Genomic DNA, 18,341 nt, shown 5'->3' with positions numbered 1-18,341 from the left:
GGTACTTTACCATACAGACACTTGAGGAGCCAGGCTTAAGACTCACATTATAACATGTAAAATGCATTTTCAAGTTCTCATGCCCCTCCCTTAACCTTGCAAGAATTGATTGGAAGGTGCATTCTGGAGTCTAGACAAAATTATATTTTTACTTAGAAAAAAATATTTAACGTACTGTCCCAGCAGCATCCCGCCTCACATGATTAGTGAGAAATATTTCATTGCTTGTCTACATAGAGTCTCTTACCTGAGCAAACAGCAGCAGTCGCAGCATAAATGACCAAGCCCCTGCAGCCCATCTGAACTCCGGCATTGTAGGCATGCAGTTCAGTAGAATTAGAAGGACCCTGCATGAAACAAAGATTTACCAGAGTATAATCAAAACAGAATAATTACCAGCAGTTCTGTATTGGCAACACAGGCTATTTGCTCACCTTGGGATCCCCTTTAAAGATGACCTGTCCCATGAAATCCGTATAAAACACCGCTTCAGCAATGATGGAAAACCAGGTTAAGAGGTGACAAAGGCAAAGCCTCAGGAGCTCATTGGGCATTTTTAGCATAGACAGCCACAGAAGTCGGACAGTGGTTTCTGTTTCCCCTTCTTCACTCTCAGTGTCTCCACTAGAATTTGTTGTGCCACTCTGATTCCTGTGTCTGTACCTCTGCCGCTGTCTCTTCTGCATGTCGTAGATGTCATTCATGCTGCGGGAGGACTTGATCAAGACAATCGCATTGGCCCGTCGGAAACGATAGCGGTGAGAACCTATTTTGCCATAGTAGGAGAAGGTGTAAGATGGCTGACGATAGAACATGTGCCTTCGTCTGCGCATGGAGTTTGAAGTACTAGATTGCTTCATGCCAATCCTAGCATGTCCATTGAGGAGATCTTTTGGTAGGGAGCCATTGTCATTTGGGACTTTGGCTTCATTCAAGTGATTATCAAGCAACATCTCCTCTTTTTCATTTTCCCTGAGGAAAGTAGAGAGGCGGTTAAATTTGCACTTCAGAAGTTCCTGGCTGGTGCTGAGGGGAGTATTTGGGTATGAAGGGTCTTGAAAAATGGAGGGCTCAATGTCATGTAGAAAAAGCAGCTCTGATTCGATTTCCAGAGTAGCATCTGGCATGTGCAGAACAGAATCGCTCTTACTCCTTACAATGTCCACCTCAAGGAAATCCATATTGAGGTCCTGCTCTGACTGAACCTCCTCTGGGTACACAGAGGTCCCATAGGGATCTTCCTCGCTAATTACATTCAGTCGATTCAGAGGTGGAAGGCTGCCACTGAGCTTAACACTAGAAAGTGTATCTGCTTCATCTTCAGTTCTGTCTTGTTGAGGGTTATACTGCTCTTCTTCAATGCTAAAAAGATGAAGAGCAACAGAGACAGAGAAAATAATGGCTGCAAAAAAGAAAAGTACTTGTTCTTGAGATTTAAAAAGGTCACCGAAGAAGGTCTGCATCCAGTCCAGCCCTCCTAACATATAGCCAATGGCTCCTCCAAGTCCTAAGGAAGGGGGAAAAAAAAAAACCAGTTACTATTTTGCTGCATGAAAATAAAGAGGTTACATTTCAGTCTGACCCTCCACAGTCAGATCTCAAACTTAAGTTTCCCTTGAAATACCATCTCATCTAAAGCACCCAAAGGTGATCCAGAAATACACAGAATCAGAAAGTGAGACATGTAGAAGTTTCCACTTTCAAGTTTAAGACATTTCTTGTTTCCTGGGAAGTATGAGTCTCTGATTACAGGCAAAATTTTTGAGACTGCCATGACTTATTTTAAGTGGTGGTGCACTTTAATTCTGGATTTCCCAGCTTTAATTTAAAATATATTTCCAGGCTGGAGTCAACTCTCAGTCGGACAATGGGAAGAGGTTCAAGAAATAAAAAGCTGTCAGGCAAATTCTCACAAAATGGAAAATTCATTTTTTAAGTCTACGGCTTTAGATAAAACTTTGAGACCATATGTGATCCGTTAGTCCAATGTTATCACGTGATAACAAGCTGATGCAATTGGCCAGAGGACATAATTTCAATATTGCCCTAAACCCACATATTTCTAATGATGTGGTTTCACTTACAACGATGGAAAAAACAGAGTTTTACTATTAATGTCTTTGAGGAAACTGAAACAGATATCCATTTGGTATGTTACCATATATTTTACATATACACAACACCCACTTTTCCTTTTGGTTACACTGGTGTACATCCAGATTACTCCAGATTTATTTTAGTGGAATAAGTCACTGACACCACCATAACGGTGAAACTTGGCCCACTTTATTATTGTTTTGTCTGTCTTTTCTATTTAGACTGGAAGTACTTCCGGGAAGAGAATGCCTTATTACATGTTTGCAGAGTACCCAGTGCAACAGGGTCCTAATCTTGACTGGGTCCTCCTCTAAGTACTTTGGTAATACAAATACAGGCTGTCCTTAACTTTACGAAGTTTGACTTATGACAAACCTAGGGAGGCAACCTAGTGACAGAGGATGTGGAAAAAGCTAATGTACTCAATGCTTTTTTTGCCTCTGTTTTCACTAACAAGGTCAGCTCCCAGACTGCTGCGCTGGGCATCACAAAATGCGGAAGAGATGGCCAGCCCTCTGTGGAGATAGAGGCGGTTAGGGACTATTTAGAAAAGCTGGACGTGCACAAGTCCATGGGGCCGGACGAGTTGCATCCGAGAGTGCTGAAGGAATTGGCGGCTGTGATTGCAGAGCCACTGGCCATTATCTTTGAAAACTCGTGGCGAACCGGGGAAGTCCCGGATGACTGGAAAAAGGCTAATGTAGTGCCAATCTTTAAAAAAGGGAAGAAGGAGGATCCTGGGAACTACAGGCCAGTCAGCCTCACCTCAGTCCCTGGAAAAATCATGGAGCAGGTCCTCAAAGAATCAATCCTGAAGCACTTGCATGAGAGGAAAGTGATCAGGAACAGCCAGCATGGATTCACCAAGGGAAGGTCATGCCTGACTAATCTAATCGCCTTTTATGATGAGATTACTGGTTCTGTGGATGAAGGGAAAGCAGTGGATGTATTGTTTCTTGACTTTAGCAAAGCTTTTGACACGGTCTCCCATAGTATTCTTGTCAGCAAGTTAAGGAAGTATGGGCTGGATGAATGCACTATAAGGTGGGTAGAAAGCTGGCTAGATTGTCGGGCTCAACGGGTAGTGATCAATGGCTCCATGTCTAGTTGGCAGCCGGTATCAAGTGGAGTGCCCCAAGGGTCGGTCCTGGGGCCTGTTTTATTCAATATCTTCATAAATGATCTGGAGGATGGTGTGGATTGCACTCTCAGCAAATTTGCGGATGATACTAAACTGGGAGGAGTGGTAGATACGCTGGAGGGGAGGGATAGGATACAGAAGGACCTAGACCAATTGGAAGATTGGGCCAAAAGGAATCTGATGAGGTTCAATAAGGATAAGTGCAGGGTCCTGCACTTAGGACGGAAGAACCCAATGCACAGCTACAGACTAGGGACCGAATGGCAATGCAGCAGTTCTGCGGAAAAGGACCTAGGGGTGACAGTGGACGAGAAGCTGGATATGAGTCAGCAGTGTGCCCTTGTTGCCAAGAAGGCCAATGGCATTTTGGGATGTATAAGTAGGGGCATAGCGAGCAGATCAAGGGACGTGATCGTTCCCCTCTATTCGACATTGGTGAGGCCTCATCTGGAATACTGTGTCCAGTTTTGGGCCCCACACTTCAAGAAGGATGTGGATAAATTGGAGAGAGTCCAGCGAAGGGCAACAAAAATGATTAGGGGACTGGAACACATGAGTTATGAGGAGAGGCTGAGGGAGCTGGGATTGTTTAGCCTGCAGAAGAGAAGAATGAGGGGGGATTTGATAGCTGCTTTCAACTACCTGAAAGGGGGTTCCAAAGAGGATGGCTCTAGACTGTTCTCAATGGTAGCAGATGACAGAACGAGGAGTAATGGTCTCAAGTTGCAGTGGGGGAGGTTTCGATTGGATATTAGGAAAAACTTTTTCACTAAGAGGGTGGTGAAACACTGGAATGCGTTACCTAGGGAGGTGGTAGAATCTCCTTCCTTAGAGGTTTTTAAGGTCAGGCTTGACAAAGCCCTGGCTGGGATGATTTAACTGGGAATTGGTCCTGCTTTGAGCAGGGGGTTGGACTAGATGACCTTCTGGGGTCCCTTCCAACCCTGATATTCTATGATTCTATGAAACGGCACTTATGTTCTGAATTGACACCCTGATGCGACTTACGATCATTGGTTTCGACTTTACGATGCTCAGTCTCACAATGGAGCGCATTGTGGTTCTGAGTTACGATGCAATTTACAGGAACCAATTATGTCGTAAGTCCGAGGATTGCCTGTAATCATATGATGCTTTATCCTAACTCCACTTGCAAGTATTATTTTGCGATAGCCAGGATTCACATAGATGTTCTCTTCATATAAAGTATCAAGACCCTCCAGACTGGGATGACTATGAGGCAGTACCGACACGAGGAGCAAGTTCAGTGAACATCGAGAGCTAATCTTTCAATGAAAGTCAGCTAAGTAATGACTTGTCAACTTCATGTAGATACAAAAACAGCAGGAGATATATAAGTGAACTGCATACCAGCTGAAAAGGCATGGATGTTGAGTGCCATGTCTTGTTCTTCGCTGTCCACCACATCCAGTAAATAGGCCCGAATTGGCCCCTCTGTTGCATCAGCACAAAAATCCAATACCACCACTCCAAGCACTGTGAGAACTATGCCAATGGGCTGCTTGTCTGGGACATCTCCAATGGCCAGACCTGTGAAAAAAACGGGGGGGTGGGTGGGGAAATCTTTAAGCATTTTATCCAAAAGGAGCAAACTACTCAAAAGCAAGGTTAATCTCCTTAAGAGAAAGGCAGCCAACACACTAACTGGAAACATTCCTTTACTCAATAAAATGGCCATTTCAGTTCTTTGGCACAGCTTCTTGCATAGTCTGGGACAGAAGGTATGTTTTTACATTTATGAGAATGACACTTGTTTCTCAAGAGTTTATCTGTTTTAAGCACCTCAGAAAGTATCAGCTACTATTTTTCATTTCTCATACATGTTATCCTCCAAAATCCAAAAGCAGTTTTTGGTGAAAGGCAGCCAGGTTAGAGAGGTCAGCATCCACAAAATTACATAACTGGTCAAAATACTGGTTATAAATGCAGTTATACTAGTTTCAGTTTTCCCCATTCAGTGTTGTAGATTGCACCCTTCAATATAGAGCACTCCTAGATGATCCCGCTGGTGTAAGCTACACTAATGGTACATTCCAAAAGTGGGAATGTGCAGAGCCCACTCAAACAATACTGCTTCTGTGTTTTAAAAAGAATCCTATGGAACATATTGAGCATGATGCTATTACATGCATCTCTGTTCCCTTGGCAATACTGCGACAGCCCCCCCATAGTGACAAAAGGGTAATAATTAGGGCTGTCAAGTGATTAAAAAAATTAATCATGATTAATCGCACTGTTGAATAATAGAATACCATTTATTTAAATATTTTGGGATGTTTTCTACATTTTCAAATATATGGATTTCAATTACAACACAATACAAAGTGTACAGTGCTCACTTTATATTTATTTCTGATTGCAAATACCTGCACTGTAAAAAACAAAAGAAATAGTATTTTTCAAGTACTGTAATGCAATCTCCATCACGAAAGTTGAATTTTCAAATGTAGAATTATGTACAAAAAATAACTGCATTAAAAAATAATACAATGTAAAACTTTAGAGCCTACAAGTCCACTCAGTGCTACTTCTTGTTCAGCCAATCACTAAGACAAACAAGTTTGTTTACATTTGCAGGAGATGCTGCTGCCCGCTTCTTGTTCACAATGTCACCTGAAAGTGAGAACAGGCATTTGCATGGCACTGTTGCAAGATATTTACATGCCAGGTGTGCTAAAGATTCATGTCCCTTCATGCTTCAACCCCCATTCCAGAGGGCATGCGTTCATGCTGATGACAGGTTCTGCTCGATAACAACCCAAAGCAATACGGACTGATGCATGTTGACTTTCATCATCTGAGTCAGATGCCGCCAGCAAAAGGTTGATTTTCTTTTTTGGTGGTTTGGGTTCTGTAGTTTCTGTATCGGAGTGTTCCTCTTTTAAGACTTCTGAAAGCATGCTCCACACTTTGTCCCCCTCAAATTTTGGAAGACACTTCAGATTCTTAAACCTTGAGTCAATTGCTGTAGCTATCTTTAGAAATCTCACATTGGTACCTTCTTTGCGTTTTGTCAAATCTGCAGAAGTGTTCTTAAAATGAAGAACATGTGCCGAGTTATCATCCATTACTACTACAACATGAAAGATATGGTAGAATGTGGGTAAAACAGAAGAGGAGACATACAATTCCCCCCCAAGGAGTTCAGTCACAAATTTAATTAACACATTTTTTTTTTAAAACGCATGTCATCAGCATGGAAGCATGTCCTCTGGAATGGTGGCCAAAGCATGAAGGGGCATACGAATGTTTAGCACATCTGGCACGTAAATACCTTGCAATGTGGGCTACAAAAGTCCCATGCGAACGCCTGTTCTCACTTTCTGTAAATAAGAAGTGGGCAGCATTATCTCCCATAAATGTAAATAAACTTGTTTGTCTTAGCGATTGGCTGAACAAGAAGTAGGACTGAGCGGACTTGTAGGCTCTAAAGTTTTTGCATTGTTTTGTTTTTGAGTGCAGTTATGTAACAAAGCAAAACGACATTTGTAAACTGCACTTTCACAACAAAGATTGCACTTGTATGAGGAAAACAGAAAAATACTATATTATTTTTACAGTGCAAATATTTGTAATAAAAATAATATAAAGTGAACAGTGTATACTTTGTATTCTGTGTTGTAATAAGAAAAGGAGTACTTGTGGCACCTTAGAGACTAACCAATTTATTTGAGCATAAGCTTTCGTGAGCTACAGATCTCATGAAAGCTTATGCTCAAATAAATTGGTTAGTCTCTAAGGTGTCACAAGTACTCCTTTTCTTTGTGCGAATATAGACTAACACGGCTGTTACTCTGAAACGTGTTGTAATAGAAATAGATATATCTGAAAATGTAGAAAAACATCCACAAATATTTAATACATTTCAATTGGTATTCCATTGTTTAACAGTGATTAAAACTGCGATTAATTTTTGTGAGTTAACTGCAATTAAGTAATAATTACTTTAAAAAAAAGTATTCTCAAAGTTTGAAAACACAGACCACTTTGATTGATTTAGTAAAAAATGTAATCACAAGAAGATTGCCAAGAAAAGTTTTAGCTGATGCATTAAGCTATGTTTGCCAATATCAACAGATGCAGACCTAAACTAACATGCAGAGGTATCTTAAATCAGAATGAGCTTCCTCTCTATCTAGATAAATCTATTAGGCGGCCTGCAGTCAGATGGCTATTACAAATTTGCAGGGGGAAAAGGAATAGCAGGAGCAGAGAGAGACAACTAGCGGACAAAGCAACAAGCACATCATATATTACCCATTCCTCCAAGTATTAACATTTTCTTGCAGGGACTAAGTCTAAGAAAACTGGTAGAGCAAAGCAATGGAAGCTGCTGATGTCTAATAAGTAGACATGATTTGTTTATGAACAGGAAGAGTTTTTATCCTGGGCAAGCTGTAGGAAGTTAAAAACATCACATGGTGGGTCAGTCAAGCTTTGGAAAGGTAAAATGCTGACCCACTGTCAAATGCTCAGTTCACTTCCTACAATATTAAGACTTCTGTTAAAAATAGAGCTGCATCTACCACACAAATAAGAGCAAAAGAGTTATGGCTCGGTTCCTTGCTATTGTATCAATCCAAAGGTGATGTAAATGTTTGCCCAAATTTTACTTGCTGCTGCCAGTCCCATACTAAATTTCACAAAGATTCTCAGATCCTAGATTAAATCTTGTAGTAAACTATGTTCTAAGCAAACAGTTTATTTTTAACAACTTTGATGAGGACTCAGAAAAAATTATTTTCCCACATACAGTTTCTGATAAACAAATATTAACAGTGTTCTGGACATTTTCAATACCAGGACTAAGAAAAGAACAAGAAAAAGTGAAAAGATAATTTTTGAAATAATGCTGGAAACAGGATGTGTTGCCAGATATGCATTAAAGGGAAAATGGATCACAACAGGAAACATTTCCCTGTGAACAGGTTGCTACAGTTTTCCCATGTCAAGAACTGGCTGAATTCATCTCAGCATCTGCAAATAGCTGGCAACCACGATTAATGACTAGGTATTAACAGTTACAGCTAGGCTTGCAACACATCTACTCTAGTATTTAGCACTGTACTGTGATTTTTTAAAGAGAAGAAACAACAAAGTTTGGGATAGTTCACATGTTAGAAATCTCAAGACTATATACTAATTTAGTACTAAACATCATTTAAATCAATCAACCGCATATCATCTCAGTTTCTTATAGAAATGTCTTAGATCCAAGACTGTAGCAAAATAGGAAGGCAAGTGATTTCCCCATTATTTACCTATAACAGAGCCATTAAGGAAAAGTGCAACACCAAAGAGGACACCAATGCAGAGAGCAAGAATAAAAGGCCGCCGGCGGCCCCAGCTCAGCGTGCAGCGGTCACTAGCCGAACCTATGAGTGGAGTGAAGATCAGGCCCAGGATGGGGCTAAGGAACCAAGTGAGGCTGTAGTATTGTTCAGGAAGACCTAAAACAAAGACAAAGAGGGTTCACAGATTACATGCTGGGCAATGAACATTTTAGATCTAACAGGATTTCTAGGTTTATGAAAAGGTATAATACATGAACAATACATCTGTCTCCAGTAATCACTCTCCTGAATGCACAACTGCCATTAGATTCCCTAAAATTATGGAACTTTAACTGGCAGAGAACTCACAGGAGTTAAAAGGGTATATTTTCAACGTAAAACCCACATGCAGCATGAAGACTACAGTTAACATATCCGAACTGCTGAAATAAAGGTTATAAAATGAGTAGCATTATTTAGGAGTCAGTGGGGAGATTTAATTAGTCAATGCCATCCAAAAGGCTATTCTGATTTTTGCATACATAGGAAATCTGACCCTGTAGGGAGAGCAAAATAGAGGAGTCCGTGTCAGCTGTGTAGGAGTTTAGCAATAGGATTTTTGGACTTTACTTGTACATGGACATATAAAAACCGCAGTGAGCCTTCTGACATTCTTGAAGAATTACCTGTAGGCCACTGCGTCTGGTATTTCCCCTTCTTGCAGAACTATTAATGCAAAACTATTGTGATAACCAACTGATGCAAGTCTGAGAAAAGCAACATGCAGGGCTACTAAAGCTTTAATGTCTCGAGACCTATAGACAGTTTTACAGCCATATAAGTGTTCCTTTTCCCATAGAACCCTCACCAAGCAGTATATATTCCCCTGTGCTCAGTTTTTGAAAACTGGACTTATTTATAAATATCTTAAAGTGTTAAAATGAAACCAGTGCTCTACTCATTGCTGTGCTTATAATTTTGTACCAAATGGTTTATTCGGGATAAAATTGAACAATGGACAAAAAGCAATTATTTGCTAGACTTCAGAATGGATAAATAGGTTGCTCCTCTCTAAAACCAAAAGGGTTTTTTTGTATTGCTTTTTTTTTTAGGTTTCAGAGTAGCAGCCGTGTTAGTCTGTATTCGCAAAAAGAAAAGGAGTACTAGTGGAGCCTTAGAGACTAACCAATTTATTTGAGCATAAGCTTTCGTGAGCTACAGCTCACTTCATCGGATGCATTCAGATGAAGTGAGCTGTAGCTCACAAAAGCTTATGCTCAGATAAATTTGTTAGTCTCTAAGGCACCACTAGTACTCCTTTTCTTTTTTTTTTTTTAAATTTTTCAAAAAAATTGAGTTCTGTATTCAGGACTGAGGGGGGGGAAGTGAAATGGGTTTACCTGGGAAAAAGCTGGTGCAAGTGATAAATAACATCTGGAGAAAGACAAGTGAATGGAAGGAAGGAGACAAAAAAACAAAACAAAAAAACAAAACAAAAACCACAGCCCACACACCAAAGGAAAAAAAAGCCTGCTACCCACATTTAGTGTGAGTAATACTGTCCTGCAGCCTATAGATGGCTGGAGTGCTTCAGAGCAGTTGTTACATTCAGTCAGAGTCTGTTCAGAAGTGTTCTCCCTCTTTAATACAGCACTACCTCATATACTCTTTTGACACAATTTATAACAAAGCAATATGGGCAACAGTCCAATGTTTATTGTCTAAGTAGCACGGAGCCTAAAAATACCAATATTCTAATGCTAAAGAAAAATACTCAATTCAAAACCATAGGTAGTGATCACAACTGTTTGATCTTTACCATTGAGATCAAGCTGCACTTCATGTTTTCATCCTGTGGGTATTAGTTATCAAGTGGGATTATGGCAATCATTCAGAAAAACCCACATGGTAGTTCAGGAAAGTCTAATCTCATTGCTATTTAAAGTACCATCGAATCTTGACTAACATGATGACTTGTTCTATGAGAAGTTGGTTTCCCAAGAGAGCAGGAAAGAGTGTAGTGGTACAGTGAATAAGCTATATAGACAGAGAATTTAGTTGTTGCTTACTAAAGAAGGGTATTTCATCCTAAAGGCTCTCAGCGATGATCGGAAGCCAAGAACCTCTGTGATGGGACCAGCTTTTGCCCACTGTAACAAGTTCACAACCACAGCTGCTTGGTCCAATATTGGGCTATTAAGATCATGCACTCTTCTGAGCTTTGTCACGACTTCTGCTACTAGTGGAAAGGCACACCGAAGCTTTCTTCCCAGTGGATGGAGCAGGCACTCTTTGATAATAGTATTTTCTTGGTTGGAGCTGAAGACCAGCAGCTTCCTGTTCAAGTGACTGGCAGAGATCCACCTCCAACATCCTCCACTAGAAGAGGATCTAGTCTCTCCTTGATGTAGATACCACTCATATGGCTTAAATTAGCTTGCAGTTGCGTTCACCTTCTGTGCTAGCTATGAGATAGTTGCCTATGGGACAAAGCTCAGAGAGACGTGCCAAGGGAACTACAAATAGAGGGGGCTGAGAGACCAAGTGTTCACACCATGGCTCATGCTGCCACCTGCTGGCTTTTGCTTAGCTTTTCTGACAGGCTGATGAGGTCTTGGATATTGGCCATGGGCAGGAAGGCTTTGAGTTGAGCTACACCTAGAAGGGAGCATCAAGATCTTCTGGGACATGTAAAGTCTACCTCCCAGTTTTCAGGGACAATTAGAAGTTAACAGCTCTGATCTGGACTCTCCCCAATCTCTGCTCGGACTACAGCTCTAGCTTGCATCTACACCCGCCAGCTCCCCTTCTATTACTGGTAGAGCACTGCACAAAGTCCGTCATTAGGGGTGCACTCACACAGAAGTAGGTCTTAGGATACAGTCCTGCCTGGGGGCCAGCCTCTGCTTGCACACTGGTTTTATACCAGTGTTAATTCCTTTGGCATCAATAGTTTACTCCAGTATGAGAGCAGAATCAGGCCCTGAATGTTTAACATGTACCAAACCAGACCATACAAAATGTTAACACTTATGCATGCCTGATCTATTGCACACGCTGGGGCTAATTTAATGCAGAAACCAACGCACAGGAGGAGGAAATTTTTCAGCACAAGAATGTACAAAGCTCAAACCCAGACAGGTTTTTAAGTCTCTTATGGTTGGATGACTTTTTGCACCCACTACATACCTGCAAGACATAAGAAGAGAAGGAAACGCCCAGCACTGTTTTACTCACTAGAAATCCTCTTTCGTCAGGTTAGCCCTGCATCAGTGGTTCATGTCATGTAATGCTGCTTGTTATAACAAGTATTACCTTAAAAGACATCCAGTAATTACAGATTCATTAACATAACTGGTCTGTGCAGAAGTCACCATGACACGAAACAAGTCAAATGCCACAAGCCTTTTGAACGTGTGTATGCTGGAAAGAGTTTAAATTTTGAGCTTCAAAACTGGGTAATTTTTGTTTTGGGACATTAAGCCTTTCTGAGTTGACTCAGAAGTCAATAAATCTATTTAAAGCCAAAAAGAAAGTGTTGCATGCTAACCATAAAACTTCACCAAACAAACGCATCTGAAGACATCCAAAGCTAGCAAAGTTTCAATTTCTTACATTGACAAATATCGACCTATTTGAAGTCAAAGAAATGTACCACATATGTAGGTACAACAGTACATAAAAATTCAGAGACTCTCTTAACTGAAGGATGGAATACCAGAGGAAAGGAACTTGATACGGCATTAACTTGTATACCAATCTTTAATCCGATCTGAACTGATCACCCAGGTACAAAATTAAAACCCACTTTTAAACCTTTTCTGTCAGCTGCAATAGAATTTGCACTTCTCTAAATTTTACAGACAGGGAACTTAATTTGCATGTTTTGAAACAAGGTTAATGAATTGCACAGAAAGGTTACTGAACTGTTGCACAAGTGTCACAAGATCCTTAAAAAACCAAAAACCAAAACAAACTGATTTTATTGCTCGCATTACTGCTTTCTGTTTACTACTTGCGAGGTCAGCTTGTTTCTGTACATTATATAAATGATGTAATAGTCAAAAGTCAGGCTAAGACAAATAGCTGTGATGGAAGTTTACAGTCTTAGTTGCCAAAAGCTAGGCTCCTAAATCCACATATAAGAGGCACTGAAAACCCTCATTTTCAAGAGTTTCAGAAGGGGCTCAGTACTTCTGGGGGGGAAAAAATAGGCCATTTAGATACCTAAAGTAAATATGGTTTTAGATGTCCAACTTTGAAATTTTTCAGGAAACTACTTTTTAGTAGCCAGAATATTCTTCTTTAGAAATATAAAGGCTTGTGCAAAACTTGAGCCACGAACAAGAGAAAAATTAAGAAGTACAACTCCTGTTTTTCTGCAGAGCTGTCAAGGCACCTAAAACTTGAATGGGTCAAAGGTAACTTCATAGAAATTGCTTCAACAGTGATTTGACCATTGTACATTTATTTAGTGGTCAGAAGAAAGGAAACCTTAGACTGCAGCTGCACCTTATCTTGTCTGACTAATCACATTGCAGTGCCAACACTACCAGGCTCTACCATTACAGTTCAGCTGCCACATGTGAACCTTGCATCCACCCTGCTGTTTGCAGGTCAGAAGTTTGCAACAGCACTTCTCTTCCCATGCAGATTCACAGTGGACAGAGAAAGGCATGTCTGACTTCCCCAAACATTGAAAGTATGCCTATGCCGGGAGGAAGCCTCTCAGGCTGGCCTGACAGGGTGGTGTTGGCAGGACTCACACTAATGCACTAAAAATAGCAACATGGACTTTGCATGCTTGAGAGCCCAAGCAGCAGAGGGAGGGGATGGGTTTGGGCACCTGAGCTCCAACGTCACAGCAACTTCCAGACTATGATTTTTAGCATGCTAGGGCAAGTCCCACAAACACAAGACTGTTGCCCCAGGCTGTGAGGCTGACTCCCAGATGCAGTCTAGACATAGCTTGCTAATTCAACAGTGCTCCTAATCTTAACAGGCCACAGTGGTAAGACTCCTCAAGACATCCCTCCTAGATGTTCTTCATAAAGTCCAAACTATCTGCATGCCTAAGGGATTTTATTTTTTGAGGAACAGAGAGCGGGCAGCACGGTGGGGGCGGGGGACTTTCAAAAATAGCATCTTGGTCACTCCAGTAGCGCTAGGGTTTGTATAGGAAGGCATTTTATGTTACAGTGAAAAGACTAAAAGACACTTTTGGAGCAGTTCCTGGCAAGAGTAACTCATATGTTAGGATAGAAGTAGAAACAATCTGTCACAGTATTTTCACGTGCGTGTGCATACACACATATATACCGTTCGGAGAAAATAAACAGAGGGAATTTGAAAGGACAAAGCTGAAGTGCCGCAAAATGTTAGGTGCCTCTTAACAAGTATGGTCCCTGCTCAGGAGATGATATGTCACATTTAGACACTGCAAAGTGAGGATCAAACACACCACAGAGGAGGTAAGAAGGGGGAAAATGATATTACAGATACTTATGAAGGCACATGGGCATCCCGATTGTTCAATTTTTTGCATTCTTCTCTCCCCTTTACAGGCAAGATTTAAATAAGGTGAGTAAGATGGCATGTTGAACATGTCCAGCCGTAAGGAGAGAAGATGAAGGGAGTACCTTCTTAAAGTTTTTGGCACTGAAAAATTCCCTACTGTGTTGTGCTGGAGAATATTCATTACCACCATCTAGTGGTAAAAAAGGCAGCCACGTGGCATTTTAAGTGAATTTCAGATTAGCAGCCCTATAGATTCCAGTTCTCTACAGGTACACAGAGGCAGACATTTTGACTGAACTTGGAATGAGTACCACACTGTACAAGATTAGTTCATCTATTCCTACCCAGTCACTGGTCCTTTCAGCTGAGTCTTGCTAAGTGAAAATTTCTGTCAATTGCTATATTCAGCAGGGAACTGGACTGTAATAAGTTCGTGATTGAGCTTATATGGGCCAAACGAGCTATCAGACAGTAAGCATTTTTAGTCAGATGGGGCTTGAATTGGGGAACCAAGAGGTGAAAGCACCTGCATCCTGTTACCAATCCCATGAGCTGTCTGGTGCTGTTCCTTGATTATAATCCTTTTGCCTGGAATTTTCCACTATTGTGTTTGTCCTGTCAGGGAATAGGATCCAAACTTTATGCTTTGTGACCATTAACAGTCATGCACTGAGCTAGGCAACACTTGTAATTGTTTTTGATTTTTCCGTTGACCTCTTGGGGGGAAAAAAGTAATTCAGGTACTGTTATTTAGCAGTCAGCGAAAAAACACAAATACTGAAGAGGAAAAAATACCCTGGATAAACAAGCTCTCGCACTGGCCCCATGAGCTCACAGTGTGGAGAAGGTTAGAAGTCCTACACAACTCAGTGAAAAAAAACAATTGCATTTCTATTAGCAGCTACCACTGCCACTGAGACGCTTGCAACATGGCATTTCCCAGCAAGCTATCAACAAACAGGACACTGGCTCCCAGTAAATAAGTTTTTGTTTTTTCCCCAGACAAAAAAAAAGCCCAACAATAGTGGGACCAGCACTGCTCCTGGTTCACAGGAAATGCTTGCTGTGTCACCACTAGTCTGAGGGCTGTATGAGGTCACAAGTTGCATGGAAGAAAGACTAAGTCACATGCAGCAGTTTCTATTCAAAGTCTCTTTCTGATAAAGTTCTATGGGGGAAAAATAGCTCCTTGTAAGTATAAAACAAAAGATCTGACATGGGAATAGGAATTTAGCTTCTATTTTCACCTGTCAAATTATCACCTAGAGATTTGCTTGTATTCTTGGTATAACCAAAAATCAGAACCAAAGAGAAATAAACACCAGACAAGTATATGTGCACATAACATAAAAAGCCGTTGTGTTTTGCAAATACTATGCATTCTGCACTACTGTCCCTTAATTAAAATACTGAATTTTGCTCAATATTGGCAATAATCCTTTACCTAGTTAAGTTTTCCAGACCAGTTGTTACAGACCTTGTATTTTGTTACTGTAACAACAAACAGTACTAAGACAAGATCAATAAATATTTGTCAATCTCAACACAAAAATAATTTTCAAAAGCCTGAAAATAAGTGTAAAAAACCCTCAATGTCTGCACATATTCTCATTAGAAGAGAATTTTATAGAGCAGTGTCAGCTTTGTTAATTTCTTCCTCTTTCAGAGGGTTTGTATAAAGAATGGGGCTTCTGAGAGAAGAATGCAATTTTAAATAAAGGTTTTTATATTCCTTCCCTTTGAATTAGGCAAATATTTTTAATGTTAAGCTGTAACTCATTCATTATTTCCCCAAAGACAATGGGAACATGGAGGTTGCCAGAAGATTGCATGCTCACCCTGGTGAGCATTATTTTCACTATGAATCTTTATCAGAAACATTAAACGGACTATACCCCTCTACTCTTCATATGAAACCTCCTTGTAACATTCCTGCAAATCAGATGGTTCAATCTCAGAAGGTTTAGGGTTCAAAATAGACTCTGAACTACCTAGCAGGTTCCCTTTACCTGGAGTAGTCATCTCCCGTGATCTGCTACTCCTGATATGCTCAGGGGAGGGATGCAGGCCAGTTCCCACCTCTCCTGGAAACTTCAGAAGTTGTCTTCCCCATTATTCACCCCAGATTCCTATCCTCCCCATAAATGATTCTTTCCATTCCTCTCTAATTCTCCTATTGATTCTGTTCTCTTAATCCCCCACCCCCAATGACAGTCCCATTTATCTGATTCATTCTGTGTTACTCTACTGGCATGTCCCATAACTGATTCTCCCTTCTCGCCATGAAGGAAGCCGCTCCATGTCTGAAAATCACTTGGGTCTGTGAACTTGACATCACTAGTAGCGGCAAGAGGACTGGCTTGGAACCAGGCAGAGGGCATAGCATTCTTCAATCAGCCTACCATCCGTTCGACTCTGAGATCACTACTGAGGTGAGGCTGACTGGTCTGTAGCTCCCTGGATTCTCCTTTTTTTTAAAAAATGGGAACTATATTTGCCTTTTTCCAATCGCCCTGGACCTTCCCCAAGCACCATGAGTTTTCAAAGATAATGGCCTATGCTCTGCAGTCACATCAGCCAACTCCTCAGCACCCTCTGATGCATTAGATCTGGACCCATGGACTTGTCCATGTCCGGCCCCCCACCCGCCCTCAAAAAACACAAATCAGCAAAGGCTCTGAAATCTGTAGCTCTGACAGTAATAATCAGTTTGCATCCTGGTGCCTAATGAGCTGAAACAAACTAGAAATTAAATTTAATTCAACCCCCTAGCTTGTTAAACCGGCAGTTATTGACAAGTTCCTTTTGACCTTTCAGCAAGAGCAGCATGAGGATCTAAAGAAGAATGTTAACTCCAGATACAAACACTTTAAACAAGAATCCCTGAAAGCTGACAGACCTCCCAACATCTGAGGGGTGTTGGTTGTATGCTCCATGACCTACAAGTTACACCTAACCAGCCCCTCAAGATTAAGTTCATAACCTAGGTCTAATTGTGCCTAGAAGGCACAGGAGACTGCCGGTTACTGGCAGTTCAGAAAAGCTACAGATACACAAGGACTTAAAGGTCACATACAGCAGTACAACGAGTATGCAGTGCACATTGGTTTATAGCTGCACATATGTTTATGTGAATGCAGCAGTCAGAAAATTAATTTTCTGCACTGTAATCTCTCTCTCACACACACACACACAGGATGGAATTAAAATGCATAACCTGTGCATGATGCCCCACTTATACTCCACATGCGCCATATGCAAGACTGGAGTATTTAGCACCATTCTGTCTCACTGCAAGATTAGACAATTACCGTGATGTGTGTCGCCTGCAGATATGCAGCATCCCAGTTTACCCAAAGCTCAATTGTGAGTTTTTTGGTCACAATTTCACATTTAGAAACAGGAGCGTTCCAGTTAAGGATATAATTTAATAAGCTAGAGGAACACAAGAAAATCTTATTTATAATTTAAAAGCTTGCAATACTGATCAATAATATAAACTCTTATTTACCGCATTGATTAACATATTATTGTCCCTGAATAGGATTATACACTTTCTCATTGGAGAAACTTTTAAAGCCAAGTCATCTCTGCAATATAGCTACCTTTTTGCATCAAGGACTTTAAACTGTATACAACTAGAAATACTAAATTTACTTGAGAGGTCAAATTAGATCATCAGTGAAGAAGGGAAGCCAATGATTGTTCATCAGGTTAGAAGGTTTAGGAAACTAGTGCAGACCATTGAGGACGCTGCTTGCAGCTTTTAGGTTTGCCAAAGCCCCTCAATTGGATTCCGAATGGTCTTCCTTTAATAGGTGACCAGATGTCCTGTTTTTAAAGGGACAGTCCCATTTTTTTTTTCCTTATATAGGCACCTATTACCCCAAACCCCCTGTCCCATTTTTCCCCCACAGTTGCTATCTGGTCACCCTATCCTTTAAGAATATGAGTAGGCAATTCCTGGGATCTTCAGTTACATGAAGTGTTCATTTTTCAGTTAGGTATAACAAGATTCTCTCTCACATTTACAGAGTGTTTTCCTTTCCAAAGGATCCCCAAATTTGTAAACTGCACACATAATGGAATAACTTTAACACGAACGCAGCCACTGTTTGAATGGATGGCAACAACTCAACATAGAAGGAAGTGGGGGTAGAGTGAAGGGGATATTTTTGCCAAGGACATCAGGGGAAAACTAATCCTACGAAGACATCTCACTGCAGGGCAATTATGAGCTTCTCTCCCCCTCCCAAGATCTCATCTGACAGACCCATGCACAGAGACAGGAC

At 40.9% G+C, this 18,341-nt stretch overlaps 1 protein-coding gene across 3 annotated transcripts in view; it reads right to left on the bottom strand.

Moving 5' to 3' along the window:
• Positions 1–18,341, bottom strand: part of SLC45A4 (solute carrier family 45 member 4) — a 114,497-nt gene that overhangs the window by 8,951 nt on the left and 87,205 nt on the right. For 2 of the 3 annotated variants that reach the window (XM_073330014.1, XM_073330013.1), the window contains 4 exons: positions 8,521–8,709; positions 4,610–4,789; positions 435–1,507; positions 248–347 (listed from right to left, as the gene is read on the bottom strand). In XM_073330014.1, the coding sequence (XP_073186115.1) occupies positions 248–347; positions 435–1,507; positions 4,610–4,789; positions 8,521–8,709 (1,542 nt within the window). The remainder of the gene's footprint in view (positions 1–247; positions 348–434; positions 1,508–4,609; positions 4,790–8,520; positions 8,710–18,341) is intronic. The other variant, XM_073330015.1, reaches the window with a different exon arrangement.

The sequence above is a fragment of the Lepidochelys kempii genome, chromosome 2 (genome assembly GCF_965140265.1).
Source record: "Lepidochelys kempii isolate rLepKem1 chromosome 2, rLepKem1.hap2, whole genome shotgun sequence".
Classification (NCBI taxonomy): Eukaryota; Metazoa; Chordata; order Testudines; family Cheloniidae; genus Lepidochelys; species Lepidochelys kempii.
The sequence above is the reverse complement of the archived record's forward strand: the minus strand, read 5'-3'. Positions and strand labels throughout refer to the sequence as shown.